The sequence below is a fragment of the Mchenga conophoros genome, linkage group LG10 (genome assembly GCF_057382185.1).
Source record: "Mchenga conophoros isolate Kocher_MC1m ecotype Shallow Benthic linkage group LG10, M_conophoros_male_GT1.1, whole genome shotgun sequence".
Classification (NCBI taxonomy): Eukaryota; Metazoa; Chordata; class Actinopteri; order Cichliformes; family Cichlidae; genus Mchenga; species Mchenga conophoros.
Window position 1 is genome coordinate 8,973,519 of NC_140535.1, and position 21,138 is coordinate 8,994,656.

The window sequence follows — 21,138 nt, forward strand, 5'->3', positions numbered from 1 at the left end:
CTCACTGTCTCAGTTAAATTAGGAGGGTTTCATCTCACACTCAGTGCCATCTGCTGTATTAGTGACGCCTAGGGGGGGAAAAAGAAAAGTTAAGGAAATAAAGGATTTAGGATATTATTTAGATGAAAATTCATTAAAAGTGCAACACAGTTACTATTATTGTTAACTTACAAGGTGTGACTGAATATTGAGATTATACAGAAATTTAAGCTTCTATGCAAACTGTAAAATGTAGCTAAAGTTACGTCAAATCAGATTTTAACAGTATTGTGCCCAAACGTTTGTTTGTGAGGGACAGCCAATCATGTCATGTCCACTTTAAGTCAGTTAATGGGGAGTTATTTTATGCAATTGTTTTAAGAGACACTGCTTTTGTTATTTGTCATTTAAAAAAAAAAAAAGCAGTCTGCGACAACAAAATATTTTTGGTGTTGGGACCTTACAATGCTGCCTGGCATTTTCCTTGACCTGTGTCAGTGTGTGTTGGTGGTAGTGGTGGGGCAGGTTACAAGTCTCTACAATTTTACGTAGTTTTCCAGGTCTAATCACATGATACATATAATTGTTGTGCAAATGGTCCTTACAGGATACATGGTCCTCATGTTTCTCAGTGGTCAGGTCCTTTTATACAGTAGGCTACTTGAACAAGCAAATACTCTTTAAAATAGATGGTTAAAGATAGAAGCTGTTTTCTGCTTGCCAGCCACTTACTCAACAAGCTTATCATTAACTGTTATAACTGTTTGTAGGTATTTTGCAACCCGCTGACATTAGTTTACTGACTTTGTTCACCACTCAGAATTCCTTCAGCTGCAAAAAATTAGAATTCTAATCTGTTATTTTTCTTCTTTAGATCTATCCATAATCTGTTTTAACCCACTTCAAACTTTACCTCAACTTTTCTAGAGTCAGTCTCACGTCATCTTAAAACTCTTTGATATAATGAAGAGTTCATAATTAAATCAACTGACTGCAAGCATCAGACAGTCTGCTTTTGGACTACAGTTGCTGGGGCTGCCAGTCCGGGGCAAATGTGCAGTAGTTTTAAATCTAGACCATTTGTAAAGGATTTTCCCCACAGGGGGATCATTCATTTTAAATATATCATTTTATATAATTACCATTTGCCAGACTCATAGGCAACCACATCCTTTTCTCGGAAGGCTTAAGAAAGACTTAAGATCTCGGCACGATGACGCTACACATACCTCCATGTCTATCTCTAACTTCTAACTTCAGATCTTTACCACCTAATCTGGAAGCCCTGATTCTAACATCCTGAGGTGTGACAAATAAAGGTTTTATATTACCCATTTCTGTAGTTGCCTTTTCAAAAGGGATCTGATATTTATTTGTCCAAATGTCTGGTTAAAAAAAAAAAACTCCAGGGGATGTACTTCAAATCAAAGTACACAATGTAATAATAAAGACTGAAATCCTGCAAATTTGGACAAATGTGTAATTTTTATTTACATATCAAGCTCTGACTAAAATATCCTTCTCTAATGTGCGATGCTGTTAGATTAACTATGATGCAAATGACCATGTACAACAGTGCTGAGATAGAGCTAGTTCAACCAATCATATACATTCAGGTCAAAGGAGCTTGCAAAGAAAAGCGTCTGGACTTCTTTAAGTTACTTGAAGACGTTTCACCTCTCATCCGAGAAGCTTCTTCAGTTCTAAGGTCAAATGGTGGAGAGTCCCAGATATAAACCTAGTGGGAGTATCCTCCCACAGAGGGACAAAAGGACCCCCTGATGATCCTCTAATCGCCTGAGCCAAGGTGTGAAACTGGGTGTGGGTCCCAATCAGCCAGAGTTTCGGGTGAGTTCATTGTGAAACCTGGCCCCACCTTATCATGCGAATTCCTGAGATCATATACATTCAGGTACTTCACTTCTGTGGTTTCCAGTCTATGGGTCAGGCTGTAGGATTAAAAGGACTGTAGAACGATTAATGGAAGAAGAAAGTAGATCAAAGCTCAGCAGCACACATTTTTATTCACTTCTGTAACTTTAATCTAAGAAGTCAAAAACTAGTGTGGCTGGGAAAATGATCTAATCTCCAACAGTGCATTAGATTTAAGCACCTTAATACAAAACCCTTAATCTGAAGTTCCTCCAAATTGTTCTCCAGTACTTAAATAAATCTCCCATCTCACCTTCTGGTGCTTTAATATAACTGAACACACAAATGCTAAACTTGCCAGAATATTTCAGCATGTCACGCACTCAGTAATCACAGGCCAAGAATCTTCAGAACCTTTTATAAGGAGTCAAACCCAAACAGAGCCCCGTTTGGAGTCCCACTTAGAAACCTTCAGTAATGTGACCACTGGCCAGATGTTTCATATCTCTGATGGAACTACCTTCTGTTCATAATAAAAATAAATCTGTGAATCAGAAAATCTCTCTATTATTTCCAAATTCCATCGCTGTTAATTAGCCTGCCTGCAGTCCCCAATGCATTTACCATTGCATTGGGGATTGGCAGGGGGGGGGGGGGGGTTGTATCTTTACTTTACAATTTTCTTTGAGCTAACATTTTAATAAAACTTCCAGCAAATTTCCTCCAATCATGTAAAGATTCAAAACCAAATTTGTGGCACAATAAAGGCATCATTCCCTGTTGTGCTAATGAGTGCTGGAGAATAAAAAAAAAGCTTATCTATGCATGCAAATGGAAAGTTGTAGAAGGAGTAGAAGCATTTCTACAGCAGATAAAGAGCTCAAGGCAAAGCAAACCCCAGATAGTAATACCTCCATCTTTATCTCACCTCTCACACCCCCCGCCAGATCCCACACCCTAACTAGGGAGTGTTTTACCATGGCAACTGTCACGTTCCACCTAACGTGCTCCCAGGGTTCATACACGGCATGCACGTAGTTACTGAATTGAATGATTAGATTTGGTTCAAAATATTAGGTATTCCCTCTGTAGGTACACATTGAGCTATGATAAATGAACCCACCCTTAAAATAGGGGTGAATAGTGTTTTTCTATATGAATAACTTGGTTTTGGAACTAGTGCTTTCATCAGTGCTGCTTGAGGAGTCCCTACACCTGAAAAAGATGTGGTGTACATTATGTATTCCTGCATACATCCTGCACTACATGACTCCCACCAGAGTCATTTACAGCTTAACAAGCTTTTGCACCAATTTTGAACTTGGAATTCAACGAGTTTCTACACGAGGAGCAAGAGACAGCTAAACCCCCCAGGAAGACTAATTTTCTCCTGAAAAACAGTCTGTTTTGAAGGGATGCAGACAAACTGTCAGGGATTAAAGACAAACCACAGCAGGCAACCCGCTCGATCACAGTCCAGCCATAATTTGACACTGTGAATTTGATGTTCGGCGTGTATGTGGCATATCTAATACAAAATTACATCTCAGCTCTCCATATCCCGCAATCTAGCTAAGCGTGAGAAAGAGGAATAGAGCCCGTTTAATAAGTCAGATAACATGACATCAGCTGACATATCGTGGCATTAAATTCCAAACCATTGCACATAAATCCAAAGTATATGAGATTCAGAGGATTGTAGAGATGGCGAGCATTCGATTTATTACTATGCGGCGAGATAAAGTTCCAAGCTTTTTTTTATTTATTTTTTTTAATAAATGACAGGAGATACCTTGCATTGGCTGACTGCTTGAATTCTTGCAATTAGCCATGTGTGACAGAGAAAGGTCAAAACTAACAATTAACATTGGTGAGATGGAGGAACATTTGGGAAAATGAGAAACATGTAGTTCTTCTAAAAGTCCTTAAATTGATGAAGTATATAATTGAAAGTTTATACTGCTTAGCGAGAAAGAAAAAGGAGCCTAACTTTTGCAATGTTGCAGTTCATCATATTAGAATATAATTACACTTGTCTTTTGATTCTGGGGGTGAAGAATGTCTAGACCCATCATTGTATGACTGGGCTGCACAGCTTAAGTCTATTATACCTTTATTTTTTTAAATTTCATGTGCAATCTTAAGGTCAAAAACTACCACTCCCCACATATTAAGACACAGTGAAAAGGCCGCAAATGCAGTGAAGGCAGAAAATATTTTAAAAACCAGGACTCTTTGTCTCAAAGCGGGTAAACAATTTTCTTACCACAGGAAAAAACGCTGCTAAATTTAAACTTTAGCATTTCCAAAGTACTTAAAATGAGTCAAGATGTTATGATGTCCTTCAAAGAACTGAATCGAAAGCATGGGATATCCAAGTTAGAAGATCTTAAAGCAGTTTTTCCAAACAGTCATCATAAAGTTTTATATATCTGGACGTAATAAAACAAATGGTGTGGTCTTTAGCAAATCTGAAAATGACTCAGATTCAACCTCGGCTGAATTACAAAACACGACAGAAGCAATTGTTGCTGCTCATCAATCTTTTTTAACCTTTCCAAAGAATTTGAAGTCCATCATTCTACAGTGAGAAAGATTATTCATAAGTGGGAAAAAAATTAAAGGCAGTTTTCACAGGTGTGGACGTCCCAGCAAGGTCGCCACCAATCGCAGGCGTTGTTTTAGAATCTGCTCACTAGAACATTTTGAAACTGAAATGTCAGCAGAAGATTGGACGCCTACTTATGTCACAGAGTTCATACCGCAGACTGACATACCTGGGTAAAGTGAACATATGCTCCTGCCAAATGATATGTGCACTAAATGAGACTACTGCTTTTGCAGTGCAGGACATTTTGGCAAGAGGTCAGAGCAACATGTGAAAATTATTTTAAAAGAAATTCCCCTGGACCCAAACCTTTGTGCGCGGCTTATCCAGCCTTTTGTATGTGTAACTGTGAAGAAAAATGAACCCACTGCATTAAACACCAAAAACCTAAATGCATTATTTGGGGACAATAAAATCCCTAATCCCATTGGACAAGACAATGAATGGCAAATGAAAGAATAACATATATTCTGAATAACAAATCAAAAATATTCAAGGAATATTTTTTGAAATATGTGAAAGATCTGGCAGAAAATTAGCCATAAAAGCTGTTGTAGACGATAATCAGTTTTTTCCTTCAACAAACACTTGAATATATGTCGCGTGCATTATTCCCCTACTGTATGTTTTTAAAAGAAAAATAGTATTTGTGTGTGTTTTGAGTCCAGCTGGGTGTAGAAAGGGTGTGGGCCATCACTTGACAGAGGCAATCAGGTTGGACAGAGATAAGAAGAAAAAAAAAGTACAGTCTGGTCCACCCCAGATGTCATCACAATATGTTAATGAGCCAGAGTGGGGCCTTTAAGTGCTGGAACCCAACACAGGGACCAGTAAGGAGACCAGACGATGACACACACTGAAGGCAAAGAGGCGAGTATGTGACAGAGATGTGGTAACTGAGGCCTGGAGGCTCTGCGACAGGATCCCTTTCTTTTAATTTAAATACAAAACAGATTTCATATTACAAACATTTTAATTGGTTGTTCTACTCTAACAGTTATCCTCCTTGTTCTTGCAGATTACAAACTACAGGGACTCCCTGCTCATGGTTCTGTCTTGTGCCCTGGACAGGATATCATCTTATACTGTAAGTTTAAAAAAGAGACACTACAGTATAGATGATGTACTATCCAGGGTTTCATTCCCCCTCCGCTGCTATCAGCACACCAACACTGTAACTGAGCCTGAACACTCTGAGGGAGGCTGTCAAACCGTTACCATTACTGAGTTTTAGTAATGGTAAGGGTTCTACAGCCTTCTCTCAATGTCATCTAGACCGGGATGTGTCACTCACAAGCTCCTGGCGGGTATTTCCCTTTTTTTTTTTTTTTTTTTTTTTTAAATAGGTGCATATGAAATAAAGCAGATGGTTCTTAAATAAGCTTCTCATTGTTTTTTGTTCATCTCGGTGCAGCATATCAGCACTTTAAACTGATTGTGTTTGAGGGATTGCTTTCCTTCCCTGGCCGACGTGCATCGGTTTAAATATTTCCCAACTGCTGTCGGCTTGTCAAAGTGGCGATCTCTGCTGTGCAACGGGCTTGTCTAATCACTGGGAAGCAGCCGTTTTTGAGAGTAGGGGGAGCTTGAGGGGCTGACACAGCTTCTGAGAGACATTTGAGGCCTCTCCCTCCCTCCCCTGCTTAAGGCCACTAGCTGGTTATTCATCAAGATGCCCCGAATAGAGTAACCGTCAAGTTAACTCACAGGCAGCAGGAATGAATCTAATCACCATTATCTGACCCATTTTAGCATCAGGTTAGTGCTCCATTTTGCCATCCATTAGGGAGACAATTCAGCCCTCAGGGGCAAAGCTGGGCTTTATAAGAGCCAAAAAAGCAGAAGGAGGGAGAAGTGGGAAGCAGAGAAGGGAGGTGAGAGGGGGGGAGAAAAAGGAAGAAAGAAGTGGAACAAAAAAGTGATAGTTGCAGGGATGGATGGCCACACTTCAAAGGCAGTGGAGGAGGCTAAAGTGATGTGGGAGTGGAGGGAACAGGGTTGGATGGTACATCAGGGACATTTGAGTGAACATGACTGCGCAGGTCCTGCTTCAGTTTATCTACAGCCCGTGTTTGCACGAGGCGCCCGCCAAGTAAAAAGCTCTGAGAGCCAAAGATAAACCATCGGCTTTTTCACAGCTCGCCAAACCTGCTCAGCCATGAGCACACTGTCAAACTTGTGTCAAAACACTCATTTGATGGGAGTCTATGTCATGTTTGTTACTGAAAATATATCACTGCTTAATAACAATAATAATAAAAAAATAATAATAATTCGGGTGGGGGTGGGGGCTCTGTGGCTTGTGGAAGCTGCATTTAATCAACACTTTGGTTTTTTGCAGAAAAACCAAGGTGCTCTTTGTACTTCAACATCAATCTATGAACCGCATTCTGTAACATCTCTATGTAAAAGCTTTAATAATGCACGGGATGAATGGAGGCTGCAAAAGTCACAATTTATAGTAGAATTCCTTTTCTTCAGAGAGGTGTCAGGTCAAAGGAGTTCTGGGTCTGAGAAGATTTTATATGTTAAGTTACAGCGCCATATCAAACTCATGATGAGAGGTCTGTCCTTTTCTCTTCCTATTGCAAGTCCTTCATCCATTTTCACTTTTTCAGCTTGACTGAGAGCTTCAACCTGACTTCCCTCAGGTATACTCTGCTCAGGTCTTCGCTCGCTTCTTGTGCGATCCGCGCTACCATCTGTCCAGCTGTGCCGATCACCATCCTCTACGCACACAATAGAAACAGAAACATCAGCATCAGGCACCACTGAGCACATGAAAGGTTTTATTTCATTTACGGAAGAATAGTTTCCTTCAGGAAAAGTTTAGACGAGCATCATAACCTCAGCGTCATATCAAAACTGCAGGAAAATGAACTTGTCAAAGATGAAACATTTGTGATTCAAGATGCTGATTATTCATATCTTTATATCGTTACCTCATTTGATTAAAACCTCTATAAATCAGTCAGTGTCCTTTATATCTCTGGTCTTTGGTTTCACCCATGTATGGTTGCATGCATGGGTAAAAAGTAGCTTTGTGTCAGGAAAAACACTAAATTCAGTGTTTATTGGTCAGTTACTGATTCGAGTTCTACCTCTACATTTCTTGAATCATTCCTGTGTGACATGCAAACTGTGAAGAACAGCGATGATCTTCATAACTTTTCTTGGAGGTCACCGACCTTGAAACATTTTCAGCACAACAGACGTAGCTTCAAATATTCCCTGTCGTTAAAAATGCATGGCTTAGAAAGGCTGCTCTAATATTTATGAGTTAAAAACACAAGGAAAAAGAATTTTTGGAGATACGTGGCAAACAAATACCAGAAGCCATCAGAGAGGCTACAGGTGTCAGTAAGAGAGGTAAAGATTTCACTTCTTTCAGCCCAGCATGCACTGACACTTCAGAATGGCAGCCTATCATTAAATTACATGTCCACACACAGAAGTAGAAATAAAGAGTTGATCCTAGTAGTGGGCAGCACGACTGCAATCACCCCTTTGACCCAAAGTTGGATAAAGTGTTAAGAAAACAGATGGATGGCTGTCCTGGCTATGTGATTATATGGATACTGCAGTAGATGTGGTCACACCACTGAACACAAAAGTACTTTCAAGGAATTGACTTCCCATCAATACTCAAAATATGCAACTCTTGCTAAAGCATGCGGAAGTAATTAAAAGTTATTTACACAGCGCCAAATCCCAACATCAGTTGCCTCAAGGTGCTTTATATTGTAAGGTAGACCCTACAATAACGCATACAGAGAAAAACCCAACAATCATTTGAGCCCCTATGAGCAAGCACTGTGGCAAAAGTGGGAAGAAAAAACTCTGTTAACAGGAAGAAACCTCAAAGCATGCCAACTGGATTCAACACTTTGACTAAACCACTCCAAAACCTTCATTTTTTTTTTTTTTTTTGCTTTTTGAGACATTTAGAGGTGAACTATGGCAAGTTATCCAGCTGCTGAAGCAGAACAGTGGCCCCAGACGCATCACACTACCACCAGCATGTTTGATTGTTGGTGTGAGGTTCTTTTTATGAAATACTGTACTAGTTTTACACTAGATGTTTCTGGGAATAAAAAAAAAAGAAAAGAAAAAAAAAAAGAGTGATTTCAAACAACTACATGGACATACAGCACGTTTACGGTTGTCTCATTTGGTATGCAGGCCAAGTACAGCACTTCACTAACACAGATGCACGTGATAAAAGCCCAATAAAGGGTGAGAATGCTTACCATGTGGGTTTCTTTCTTTGTGTAAAGTTTCACAGAAATATCCAGCACTCCATCTTCTCCATCTTGCCAGAGTTCAACAGACTAAAAAATAGAGACATTTTGATCTTAGAAATGTATTCTTCACACATTAGGCAAATAAAGTTTTTAAAAATGGCAGCAGAGTCAAAGCAAGAGCAGATAATATATTCTGTGCGGAGAGAAACTCATGTCGCATAACTCCAAGAGCTGCTAATAACTAATCAAGCCCACAGTACGCCTTTGACATGGTTGTGCGATTCTGTAATGACAGATTTTATAATGGTGTATTCAAAAATGACCCTTGGGTTTCTTTAGAAGCAGCAACAAACAGCTGCATCAAGCACATGTCAACATGTAGAATGGAAGCAAGTATGAAGCTCTTTAAATAGGCTTTAATCAGTGCAGCCAGATGTGACGAGTGCAGTTTGCTGTCAGCTTACGGTCACATGTGACTTCAGAGAGTTCACTGGTTCATTAGTCACCTGTGTCATTGAATAGGGCACTTCCTGGGGCAGATACTCCAGAAGCTTCTCTCTGATGATGTTAGTGCAGACCTCCTCTGGACTTTGGTCAGTCAGGACTTCACTGTGATATTGCCATGATCCTGGCTTGGCAGCAACCATGAAGTAGCTCTTTAAGAACAGAAAAACAGAACACAGTTATACCACATGAACATTACAGTGCATCTTGATGTGGTCATATAACATTTACCTTCAGAGTGTCCACGTCCTCTCTGTCCACTGACGACAGCATGAACACGTCCTTGAAGTGAGGCCAGCCCTGCTGGTTTCTCAGTGTCTTCAGCTGTTCTTTGCTCAGCGCAGAGGTCGGCTCACTCCCATCCTCAGGTTCTGCGTTTTCCTCACCCTCTGAAGCCCTTTCTGATCTTTTCTCTGCCCACGGGGGCTTGATCACTGGCCTGATCCGCATTTTGCATCCATTCACCACTCCACACGTCAACTGAGCCGTGATATCCAGCAGTCTATCTTTAGCCTTCATGAGGTCCACCTTAAAATAAAATAAAATATGCAAACATTATCGCCTTTTCATGCAGGAACTATTTTCTTTATACTATCACGGTGATGGAAACTGTAAAGGCAGCCACATGCACACTTGCTCTGTTTGGCAGTTGTAGCTCTGTAGAAAGAAAGTAGTAGTTCCTACATCCAACTCCGACAACACTTGAAAAGTCAATTAAAACCTTTAATTCTTGCAGTAAGAGAGCGTTTTATCAATTGTTTAATTAAGCAATCGGGTAAAAATACTTTTGAGCAATAATAAATACTCAAGAGAAAAACATAGCTCTTTTAAAATGAACTGCTCATTGGTTTCTATTTTAGACTGAAGTGTTTTAATACTTGCATACAGTATCTATAAAAAAGCAAAGCATTTAGGTATTTACCTGCCATATTAAAAACAATCTTAGATGCAAAAATAAATAATCATAACTACAGTAATGTCAAATAAAATTAGGTATAGATGCAAGCTCACTCTTTCTTCTTAGAAGGCTTAGTTACACAAGCAGGAGGTAAACAGTTGACAGTTTTTGTGTGTGCATATATTATATATTATATAATCTGCAAAACAGTGTTACTAAAGTCTTGAAATAAATATGGTCTCGTACACCCCATGCCCCCCTTTAGACTCACCCCTGCTTATGTGCACTTTAACTTCTGTAGCTTTGCTTCAGATATTCTCTGTGTAAAACAATCAGCGGTGGATGAGAGCAGCTACAAAGCTCGCTTTTCTTCACATTGGAGCTTGTTGAACAGGCGGTTTGGTTAAGGACTCAAGCCAGCTTTTTCCCAGTAAAGGACTTTATGGCAATTACAGTAACAAGCGCTGCTATTCTGTACACTAGAAAACCCTTTTCTTTCACTCCACCTGAGCTCACGGTCTCCGTAACAGCTCCACCTCTTTGCTCTAACTGAGCGCTACAGAGTCGTGGATTACACAAAGCACCAAACAAAAAACTTTGCATTGAGGATTTTCTATTATCGAGTGATTTGAATTAATCACTGCAGTGGAATTCACTGCAATGAATCCCATATTATTCCTTACTGTGGACAAACCTAATGAAAGGAACAAAGCTGTAACATAAACACATATTGGCAGCAACATTGTACTTAATGACCTTTCCCTGCTGCTGTAAATTCTTGTATTTTCTTTTTTTTTTAAATCATCCTGTGGGGTTTGGGATGGAAGGCCACTGACATGATTCTGAAACTAGAAGCTACTGTGAGATGAACTGATTTTGGGCTCTTTATTTGGTTTGGTGACAGTGACACAAACACTGAATGATGCCAGCTTTAGCTTTTAGCTTCAATAATAATAATGAATTAGGATGTTATAGGCAAAAAAGTGCTTCTTGTAAAGTGTACAGTACATTAACTGCTACTATCCCTGCAAATACTGCTTGTTTTAAATAGTTATAAACAAGCATGTGAGGTGGTATAACTACAGTTATTACTAAGTACTTGTCAAGAGGTTACAATATGAGGCATTCATACAAGAGAAAGGCTAGACTACATTACTACATAAGCTTTTATCAATCAGATTTCTTCCTGCCTTGTAGTTTCTGCTTTTATGAATCATGCGAAACATGCACATTTTACTCCAGCAAAAAGTACCTTATTCAGGACTAGGACTGCCGGAATATCCGGGTGCTGGGCCAGGCATTTCAGCACCTCAAAGTCGAGCCTGCTGCACATCCATTTGTCTGCCACATCCACCATGACTACCACTGGAAATGCAATTATAAGCATTTAAAAGGGAGCACTGCGCACCACTGTTCACATTAGATCAGCACAAAGAATAATAATAAAAAAATAGAGACCGCTCAATTGCGGTTAATAAATGACCCAGAGTGAATATATCATACTTAGGTCAGCTTCTTTGACCGTGTTCCAGGGATCCACAAGTAAAGACTTCTCCAGCTGGTGTCTTTGAAGACAGAATTTATTCATGTATTACACAGCAGAATAAAACCAGAGGGAGACAGACTTGAGTAATATCTAAATGGGAAAAGCACCTTTTGACCTTTGATGGAGTAGTAAGACCAGGAGTATCAAGCAAGATCTACAAAAAACAAACAATTTATTGACAAAGGGATATAACTTCTGACCAACATTCCTGGATTAAAACAGAAAGGAAGCAAAAAGGTTCGTACTATCTGTGTGTCTTCCTCTGTTAGGACGCCCAGTGCACGTGACCGTGTAGTGTGTACTTTCTTGGACACAGCAAACACCTTTAAGACAAGATTACAGATTTTAGAAGGTGAGAAATAAGACAAATATTTTACAGAGTAAAGATTTTTTAAAAACAAAAACAAAAACCTTTCTGCCAAGGAGCTGATTGGACAATGTGGATTTCCCAGCATTTGGGGCTCCTATTATAGCCACTTTCAAAACCTTTGAGTTTTCAGGTTGATCTGGATGTTTCATTAACAGAGACAACTGTTCACCTAAAAAGACACAACACTAAACATTAGACAGACCATAAACACGACAGAAGGATGACATGTGCAATTTTTGGAAAAAGGCTGAGTTGGAATGATCAGGCAAATTTAGAGATGTAAATCTCTGAGGCAGTGGTCTGGTTACCGCTGTCTGGCGGAACTGAGGCTGGAAGGCGATAAATGTTGCCGTCTGCCTCTGCTGCTTTGCCTTTCATCAGTCTGCTGAGAAATGCCTCTGATGTAATAAAACAAGCAGGAGTGAAGATAAATCCGTTCCCCCCTCCACGGCTGCAGGCAGCATTTCCTGTAAAGACATCAAAATCTCCATCACTTCACTGCCAGCTGGCCCGCAAGCTGACTGACTGATTATTCTTACTGGGATGTTAATATGACACAGAATATTGACGCATTCAGATTTTCTTTGTCCAAACCCTCTCCTGCCCTGCCTCCCCCCCCCCCAAAAAAAACAGTTCACAAAATAAACCATACATCATCACATACAGTGGGGCAAAAAAGTATTTAGTCAGCCACCGATTGTGCAAGTTCCCCCACTTAAAATGATGACAGAGGTCAGTAATTTGCACCAGAGGTACACTTCAACTGTGAGAGACAGAATGTGAAAAAAAAAAAATCCATGAATCCACATGGTAGGATTTGTAAAGAATTTATTCGTAAATTAGGGTGGAAAATAAGTATTTGGTCATCTCAAACAAGGAAATTCTCTGGCTCTCACAGACCTGTAACGTCTTCTGTAAGAAGCTTTTCTGTCCCCCACTCGTTACCTGTATGAATGGCACCTGTTTGAACTCATCATCTGTATAAAAGACACCTGTCCACAGCCTCAAACAGTCAGACTCCAAACTCCGCCATGGCCAAGACCAAAGAGCTTTCGAAGGACACCAGGAAAAGTATTGTAGACCTGCACCAGACTGGGAAGAGTGAATCTACAATAGGCAAGCAGCTTGGTGTGAAAAAATCAACTGTGGGAGCAATCATCAGAAAATGGAAGACATACAAGACCACTGATAATCTCCCTCGATCTGGGGCTCCACGCAAGATCTCATCCCGTGGGGTCAAAATGATCATGAGAACGAATGATCAACTCAGTATTCGAATGAAGACGAATACTGAGTTGCATCCCAAGAACACCATACCTACTGTGAAGCATGGGGGTGGAAACATCATGCTATGGGGCTGTTTTTCTGCCAAGGGGACAGGACGACTGATCCGTGTTAAGGACAGAATGAATGGGGCCATGTATCGTGAGATTTTGAGCCAAAACCTCCTTCCATCAGTGAGAACTTTGAAGATGAAACGAGGCTGGGTCTTCCAACATGACAATGATCCAAAACACACCGCCCGGGCAACAAAGGAGTGGCTCCGTAAGAAGCATTTGAAAGTCCTGGAGTGGCCTAGCCAGTCTCCAGACCTCAACCCCATAGAAAATCTGTGGCGGGAGTTGAAAGTCCATGTTGCTCGGCGACAGCCCCAAAACATCACTGCTCTCGAGAAGATCTGCATGGAGGAATGGGCCAAAATACCAGCTACTGTGTGTGCAAACCTGGTAAAGACCTATAGTAAACGTTTGACCTCTGTTATTGCCAACAAAGGTTATGTTACAAAGTATTGAGTTGTATTTTTGTTATTGACCAAATACTTATTTTCCACCCTGATTTACGAATAAATTCTTTACAAATCCTACCATGTGGATTCATGGATTTTTTTTTCACATTCTGTCTCTCACAGTTGAAGTGTACCTCTGGTGCAAATTACTGACCTCTGTCATCATTTTAGGTGGGGGAACTTGCACAATCGGTGGCTGACTAAATACTTTTTTGCCCCACTGTAACTCCAAGATTTTTGTGCTGTCTTACCCCCAAAACTGCAGCTTTTAAAAGTCGTTTTGGATAACAAGCACTTTTATGGAGAAATGTGTTAACAAGCAATTTGTTGTTACTTTTGCAGAGAATTTTGAGCCTTAGTGGAGGTATAAAGTCTCAGGCTGCTCCTGTTAGCACTGTGCAGGAGAGAAATGATTCACTTTATCTAGCAAATATAAATGTAATCAATTTATGATTTAAACTACTTTTAAAATCAGCTTTCCAAAAGTTTAATAAGAAAGGACTTTAATAGTAAGAGGAGGGGGGATTCCTCCTTGAGCTGGACCAAAATCAACAGGATCATCTTCCAGAAACTCACTGCTCTACTCTCACTACATGAGGCCGGGCACTAGGGCAGTAGGGTCTGACAATGTCCGAGGATTTCATCCCGATACCTAATGGCAATCATGGTGCTGTTGCCTAGCCTGTAGAGGTCTTTGTGTCCCTCCATCAATATGGATCCCCAGACCATCACTGACCCAGTACCAAACCGGTTATACTGAACGATGTTACAGGCAGCATAACGTTCTCCACGGCTTCTCCAGACTCTGTCACATATGGTCAGGGTGAATCTGCTCTCATCTCTAAAAAGCAAAGGGCATCAGTGATGACCTGCCAATTCTGGTATTCTGATGGCAAAATCCAATCAGGATCAACATCATAGGGACCAACAGAGGATGTCAGTACTCAGGCCACCTTATGTAGTCTGTTTTTGATTGTGTGGTCAGAGACACTCACACCAGCAGGCTGTAGGAGGTCATTCTGGCGAAGCTCATCCTGTTCCTCCTTACACAAATGGAGCAGATGCCGATCCTGGTGATCGCTAATGGACCTTCTACAGCCCTGTCCAGTTCTCCTAGAGTAGTGGTTCCCCCCCCTGCACAAACACATACTCCAACCACACACGCCCATATTTTGTTTTCAAACTCCATTGCGGTTTATTTCACGCCTCAAACATTTAGTAAACAATTAAGCAAATACTAGTAAACTGCAATAAATTACAGGTAGTAATAAAATACACTACTAACTCTTTTACACTACATCCACACCTGCATGGGTATTTTCGAAAAACGCAGCTGTTTCTGTGCGTTTGGGCCTTTCGTCAACACGTAAACGGTGTTTCGAATCACAGAAAACTGAGATTTTTTAAAACTCTTTTGCGAGGAATACAGAGTTCATCGCGCAACGTCAAAGGTATGTGCCTTTTTTCACATCACGCTGTGTGCCACTGCCACGTTATTGTTTACATGAGATGAATTGCAGAATGGCATATAGAGACAAAATACTGTTAATCTGACTATCTGCAGGTTTTACACGCTTACATACACACACGCAGTTACTGTCCCTCCATTTAGAAAGGCAGAGAGGTCATGGTGTAATTATTTTTACGTGTAGTTTTTTTTTCCTGTGTAATAATATTCAACATTGCTATCAACACATTTTTCAAAAAATGCCTCTCTGTGACAAAATGGATTCAAAAACAAAAACAACTGTGGGATACTGTTTGTCTGTGATTTGGACAGGGGGAACAAATTGTGGCCAGATCAGCCTGATATTATTTCTATCCCACTGTAACTTTACTCTATAAAGAGCTAACATCTCCAAAATGTCAGGAGTAGTTAGTCAAGAAGTGTTTGTGAACTAAAAATCGAGAATGTGGGATACTGTTTGTCCAAACCAATTCTGCAGGGGATACCTTACCTTGGCACTTGTTCAGGTGAAGCCAAAGGAAAGATATGCTTCAACATATTTTCTAGTCTTTGGCTTGGAAGGAAGTTGGTTTGGAAACATATTTGGCGATGCTTAATCTCCTGTTTTGCGTTTGTGTGAGAGCCCCGTCAAAAGCCTGTCCATTATGCTAGCAGTGTCCAAGAGTTCTTTTTTGTTTTGTTTTTTTCTTTCATACCACCCCTGCAATGGCTCTGCACCCCCCCCCCCTCCCCCCTCCCCCCTTTGGGAACCTCTGTCCTAGAGTAACTGGTTTTCTCCTGGACTTTCCTCTACACTCTTAAGACGGATTAACAGCCCCTCTACTACCTAACTACAAAGATCAATATCTCAGAAGTTTAACTGACTTGATGGTGTATTCAAAAAAATAAAAATCAGAATTGGTTGGGTCTGGGATGCGAACAGCCTACGTAATTCAAAGTAAATTTTACAAAATGTATCAATTAAAAAAAAATGACAGTGTAAACCAATCAGTGTGAAACAAATACACACTGTCAACTGAGTCTACTCGACACAGTTGACTGCCAGCTGGTTATATTCCTATAGAAGAGGATGGTTGCTCAGCACAAATATATTACAGGGTGTATCAGAAAGAGCCATCCACTTACAAAGCGCTTTAACCTTACAGCTATTTACTGGTAATGATCTAAACATGTACCTTTAGAAAAAAGGGATTCAAGAGTTTTTGTGAGTGCTTGCCGGTAGGTAACAACAGGTAACAACAACAGCAGCTCCAGACACGCTTTCTTGTATGTTATTACTAACTTGACCCCAATCAATTGCAGACTGATGCCAGACTGACTCAGTCTTACAACAACATGGCAGGTTTTAATGACGTGTTGGAGAACGTCTCATTTTTCAGTCAAAAAACATCTGTAGTGAGAAAAGTGTCTGTGAAGGTTCTCAAAGCCACCTCCATAGGACAAGACTCAGCAGTCCATCTGCATCTTAAAGATAAAGGACACTCTTTCAAGGATGCCAATGTTCACATTTTGGACAGAGAAGACAGATGGTTTGAAAGAGGAGTGAAAGAAGCCATTTATGTCCACTGTGAGCGACCATCTTTGAACAGAGGCGGTGGTTTACGACACCAACTGTCTGCCATCTATAATCCAGTTTTGAGTTCTCAGCATGTAAGAAAACCCAGGTAAAGCATTGAGATAATATCATATCGATAACAATAGCTCATCTTTTCCGCCTCAAATTATCAGCCATATTTTCTGTCTGTTCACGGTCCTTTACACGGCGTCTATACAGTTAATCAAAGCAGCAATGACATCTTCATCCATGTAGATGTCATTATAATGTCTATGGTATTAGCATTCATTCATTCATTCCGAGCTACACTTTTCCCCATTTGGTATTAACCCCGAGCCTCAAATATTTCTCCTTTCAAAAATGAACAAAATAAACGATAAGCAGAAAAATAATGTCTCCACTGACCCGCTGTCAGAAACCATGACGCACTTTCCTGTCGAGCAGACACGGCGAGCCGCCTGGAGAGGACAGCCGAGTCTCTGAAAAAGCGACCACACACTCTGAGAGCCATCTTACTTTGACAAAACAACAGCTGCTGTGTTTTAGCTAATAAGACGTTGTTCGTCTGCGAAGAACTGGGTCACTTGTTTACATTCACATTGCCTGTAAGGTAAAACCATGTTGCTTTAACCAAAGAGAGGTATCTTCCGTTCTGGAGAGGGTCTGTATGAGTGTGCTTGTGAAAGCTACACCGCCCCCTAGCGGCTGCAGGGTCAACTGCATCCCTGAACATCCTACTCGCATTCATCTGAAACGTTAAAGTCAGATAGCAAATTAATCACAACCCACTGATTAAACTGATTTTTTTCAAGGCAAATAAAACTGAAATATTTATTGTTTGACAAGATTTACATCATAATATCCAACTACTCTCCTAAAGACTCAGTAAAGACTGTACCAGTTGCGTACTCTTCACTGACTAAATCGAAAAGGACAGTTCATGGTCTGAGTGACTGAAAATGATTGCATAAGAAGAGAAACAAGGAAACAAACAAATAAAGGCTGGGGAATGAGAAGAGAGATCATTGAGTTTGGAGGAACTATGCGATGGAGGAAATTATTCGAGTGGGCACAACTGTTCTCTAGGCCTTACTTCTACATAACAAAATAATATAACTGTTGTGTGTCATTTTGCAGCAAACCCTCTTTAACTCCCAGAAGTCCCCCGAGGCCCCAGCTTAGGAACCACCTGTCTACAGCAGGAAGGACAGAGACAAGCTGAAATCAGCCAACGGCAATCCCAAATCAGCTCATCACAATGCACAAACGCGTCTGCCAACCTGCAGTTTGACAGACCTCAAAGGGACTTTTAGAAGAGGTGATATTCTCTAGATTACTTTGTGAGCAATGCTGCACCCACAACCGCAAATCAGATTGCACTGCTCAGACATTTTCTTTCCCTCTTGTCCCATGAGTGCACACAACAGAGCTGATCCCCAAGGGTGCTTGAAGCACAGTTTTGACAGTGTTGTTGAGGATATATTGAGCATGGGTCGCCTAAAGCAGCATACTAACCTGAAGAAAGCATGCATGCTGACAAACTCACTCACCTCCCCGTAAGATTTAAGCACTAATTCATGAGGATGAGCTGATATAATGGCCTGATAACCACAAAGTGCATGAGGTTAATAGTCGGACTAAAAGGACGCAGTTTGCGTGGTGATTGTTTACTGTAATACGTTGTTTTCAATATGCAAGGGAAAGCCAAGCAGAGCAGATGTCTCCCTGTAGTCCATCAAGCTCACCGGCTGTTTGTTAGTCCTGGAGGACTTGCTCGGGGTGGAACAAACACCTCCACTGGGGAGGATGATGAAGGATATCAGGTAGCTCACAATCTGTCATCATCTAACTCTAAAAGCTCAGCAGCAATGGAGGGGCAACAAAAATGGAGCTTTTAGCAGACACTTACTGCCAAATTCCAATTGAACCAGAAACCAAAAGGATATTTGAGGATCAGTAATGTTTGAACTTCCCCTCTATCTGCCTCTCTCTTTCTCTCTCTCAAATTCATTCAAGGCATTTTCTCCCTCCGGGCTTTCCTCACATGGCCACTTCACGTGGGAGTGTATCAGAGTCTTTCTATGACTGCATTAACTTTGGCCTTCAGAAAGAGCTCTCTCTCTCTCTCTCTAGAAAAAAAAGGAAAAAAAGACAAAAAGGCTTCGCCTGCAGACCATTTAATCATAAGCTGTAGCCCACTTTGGTATGTGAAGTGCACTTGCCAATGAGATGCTGCACGGTGTGATGGAAAACCTCTCTGCTACAGCGATTCAGCATGCTGTTGATTCCTAATCAATCTTTATTTTCAGTAATTCAAAAGAACACGCGGCACTGACGTTGTACGAGTCAGATCTCCCCGAATATGCAGAATTTTCTGCAGCCCGATGTGGAGATTTTCTCAAACTTCTATTTTTGATTTATTAATAACACTAGCTGGAATTAGATGAGCAATAACTGGCAGTTTCTGTGCTAATAAGGAGAGCTTGCTCAGCACGAGGAATAACAAAGAACTATAAGCACGAGCCACGGGGCATGTCAACAGGGAGCAGAGGTGGGGGAAAAACAATCTGTCAGTGCGTCAGAGCATCCATCACTCCATCACCACTGATTGCAGTGAGAGGCGTGATGGGGCACAGCCGGCTGACTTTCTCTCAAACAGCCGCTCCTGAACTTTATCATGCTGAGAACTCCAACACAGATCGGCTATTTGCGAGGGATCCCACAGATTAATGAACGGATGGATGAATTTCCACATGTGAGAAATGAGATTCAACTGTTACATTTTATGTGACGCCCTGAAGGTCCCCCAAGGTCCCTCGATTCAGCAATCACTGCTCGAGACGTCCTTGCTCTGCCTGCTTTTTTTTTTTTTTTTGTTAAAGAGGTGATTTAGCTCCTAAACTACCCATATAGGTCACACTGATGCTCTGATTGTACAATCTCTCTCTCCGTGGGGGAGATAAAGTGGAGTGGAAAAAAAAAACTTTTATTCATTCCAGACTTGCAATCGATGGGACTTGTCTGTGAAGTGGATCAATAATGCCTCCCTTTGAAATCATCAATCACGTCAGTGGTGAATTTAAAAAGCGTAATTAGGAACAGCGTTCTTAAACATCCTGTATTGACGTCTTCTTTGGTATGGAGAAAGACACCATTCTGCATCATTAACTTTGTATTATTGCCTGATGGAGCCTGCTGCTGCTACTTCCCCACCTGCTGAACTCGGAGCGCTCTGTGTGATTGGGCTTTCAGACCAAATTCTCCCTTCTTTCACTTGCTGATGGGGGGAAGTGAAGCTTGCAGGCCTAAATTGGCTGAAGTATTGTAATAAGCCCGGTCCATACTGGAGCTCAGGCCGCGGCTTCACAAAGCTTTGTATCAGAAATGTTTACGGGACTGAGCACGTGTAATTTTCTCTGTAATAATCTTATCTGATTACTTTTGCGGAGGCTCCAACGTGACAAGACATTACATAGCCGTGAGCACACATTCTTAAGCTTCCACAACTGGCCACGGTCTTCAGTGTTGTCGGTCTGTCTCTCTCTTGTAATAAAAATGGTATCAATACTGCAGAGAGGGCAGGTGGGCGATTGTAATGGAGTAATTTATTTTAGTTGTCACAGAAAAATAAGTCTTTGATTAGGGAGCTATACACATCAGGCTGCACAAATAGAACCTTTCATCAAATCACAAAGCATGTGACACTATTGACCAGGAGTCCTCTATCTGGGTTTTTATCTTCCCCAACAAGATTCATAATACAATATGTGAGCAGCACAATGAGGCAAAATGCAAGCAGAATATAGCATAATATAGCTCATGCTCAAGGCAAGTCATGTGCCATTCTTCCAGATGAGTAGGAAATTTTGGTCAGAGATGCGCACAAACAAGCTTAGAGGTAAATGAGCAATATTCAATATTCAAGGTTAGAATACTGATTATTGAAGTTAAATGGCAGGTCAAAACATCCTCACCTCAAGGCTGCTCACTCGTTTTCTTTTCGTGAAGTTTTCCGGATTATGCTTTAAATTCATAAATGAATTTCAAGACATCTAGGAGGGAATATACAAATGGGTGACTGAACTTTACTTGAGCTACATGTCCAAAAATATGAAGCATAACACCTATACACCTTGTATATACCTATACATGTACTGACGTGAAAATATATACATTGATGAGTATGAAATCATGCCACAGTACTTAATGTCACTGGGTCTCAACCCTGACTGACAGCTGCTCTTCACAGCAATCCCTGAAAACATTTGTGCTGCCTTAAAAACATTTGATTCAGCTTTTAGTCTCCGT

General features: G+C 40.8%; 1 protein-coding gene across 2 annotated transcripts; it reads right to left on the reverse strand.

The window, feature by feature from the left end:
- Positions 1 to 3,590: 3,590 nt before the first annotated feature.
- Positions 3,591 to 17,470, reverse strand: eral1 (Era-like 12S mitochondrial rRNA chaperone 1). Of its 2 annotated transcripts, none has more exons than XM_085288398.1 (11): positions 17,236 to 17,470; positions 12,330 to 12,488; positions 12,063 to 12,190; positions 11,897 to 11,974; positions 11,759 to 11,805; positions 11,609 to 11,670; positions 11,358 to 11,470; positions 9,439 to 9,735; positions 9,210 to 9,359; positions 8,710 to 8,790; positions 3,591 to 7,188 (listed from the first exon to the last, which is right to left on the reverse strand). In XM_085288398.1, the coding sequence occupies exons 1-11, from the start codon at positions 17,339 to 17,341 to the stop codon at positions 7,066 to 7,068; spliced, it is 1,344 nt and encodes a 447-aa protein (XP_085144524.1). In that variant the 5' UTR covers positions 17,342 to 17,470; the 3' UTR covers positions 3,591 to 7,065. The 2 variants fall into 2 exon arrangements, with proteins under 2 accessions (XP_085144524.1, XP_085144525.1); XM_085288399.1 differs by lacking the exon at positions 17,236 to 17,470 and adding an exon at positions 14,803 to 15,925.
- Positions 17,471 to 21,138: the final 3,668 nt, after the last annotated feature.

What these genes read in the sequence shown, in the direction of transcription:
- eral1 (XM_085288398.1), bottom strand. Translation starts at nt 17,341, where the DNA reads ATGGCTCTCAGAGTGTGTGGTCGCTTTTTCAGAGACTCGGCTGTCCTC. An exon ending in GGTCAAAGAAGCTGACCTAA is followed by an intron (nt 11,471 to 11,608) that starts GTATGATATATT and finishes TTGCATTTCCAG; the next exon opens with TGGTAGTCATGGTGGATGTG. An exon ending in TGCCCTATTCAATGACACAG is followed by an intron (nt 8,791 to 9,209) that starts GTGACTAATGAA and finishes TCTATTTTTTAG; the next exon opens with TCTGTTGAACTCTGGCAAGA.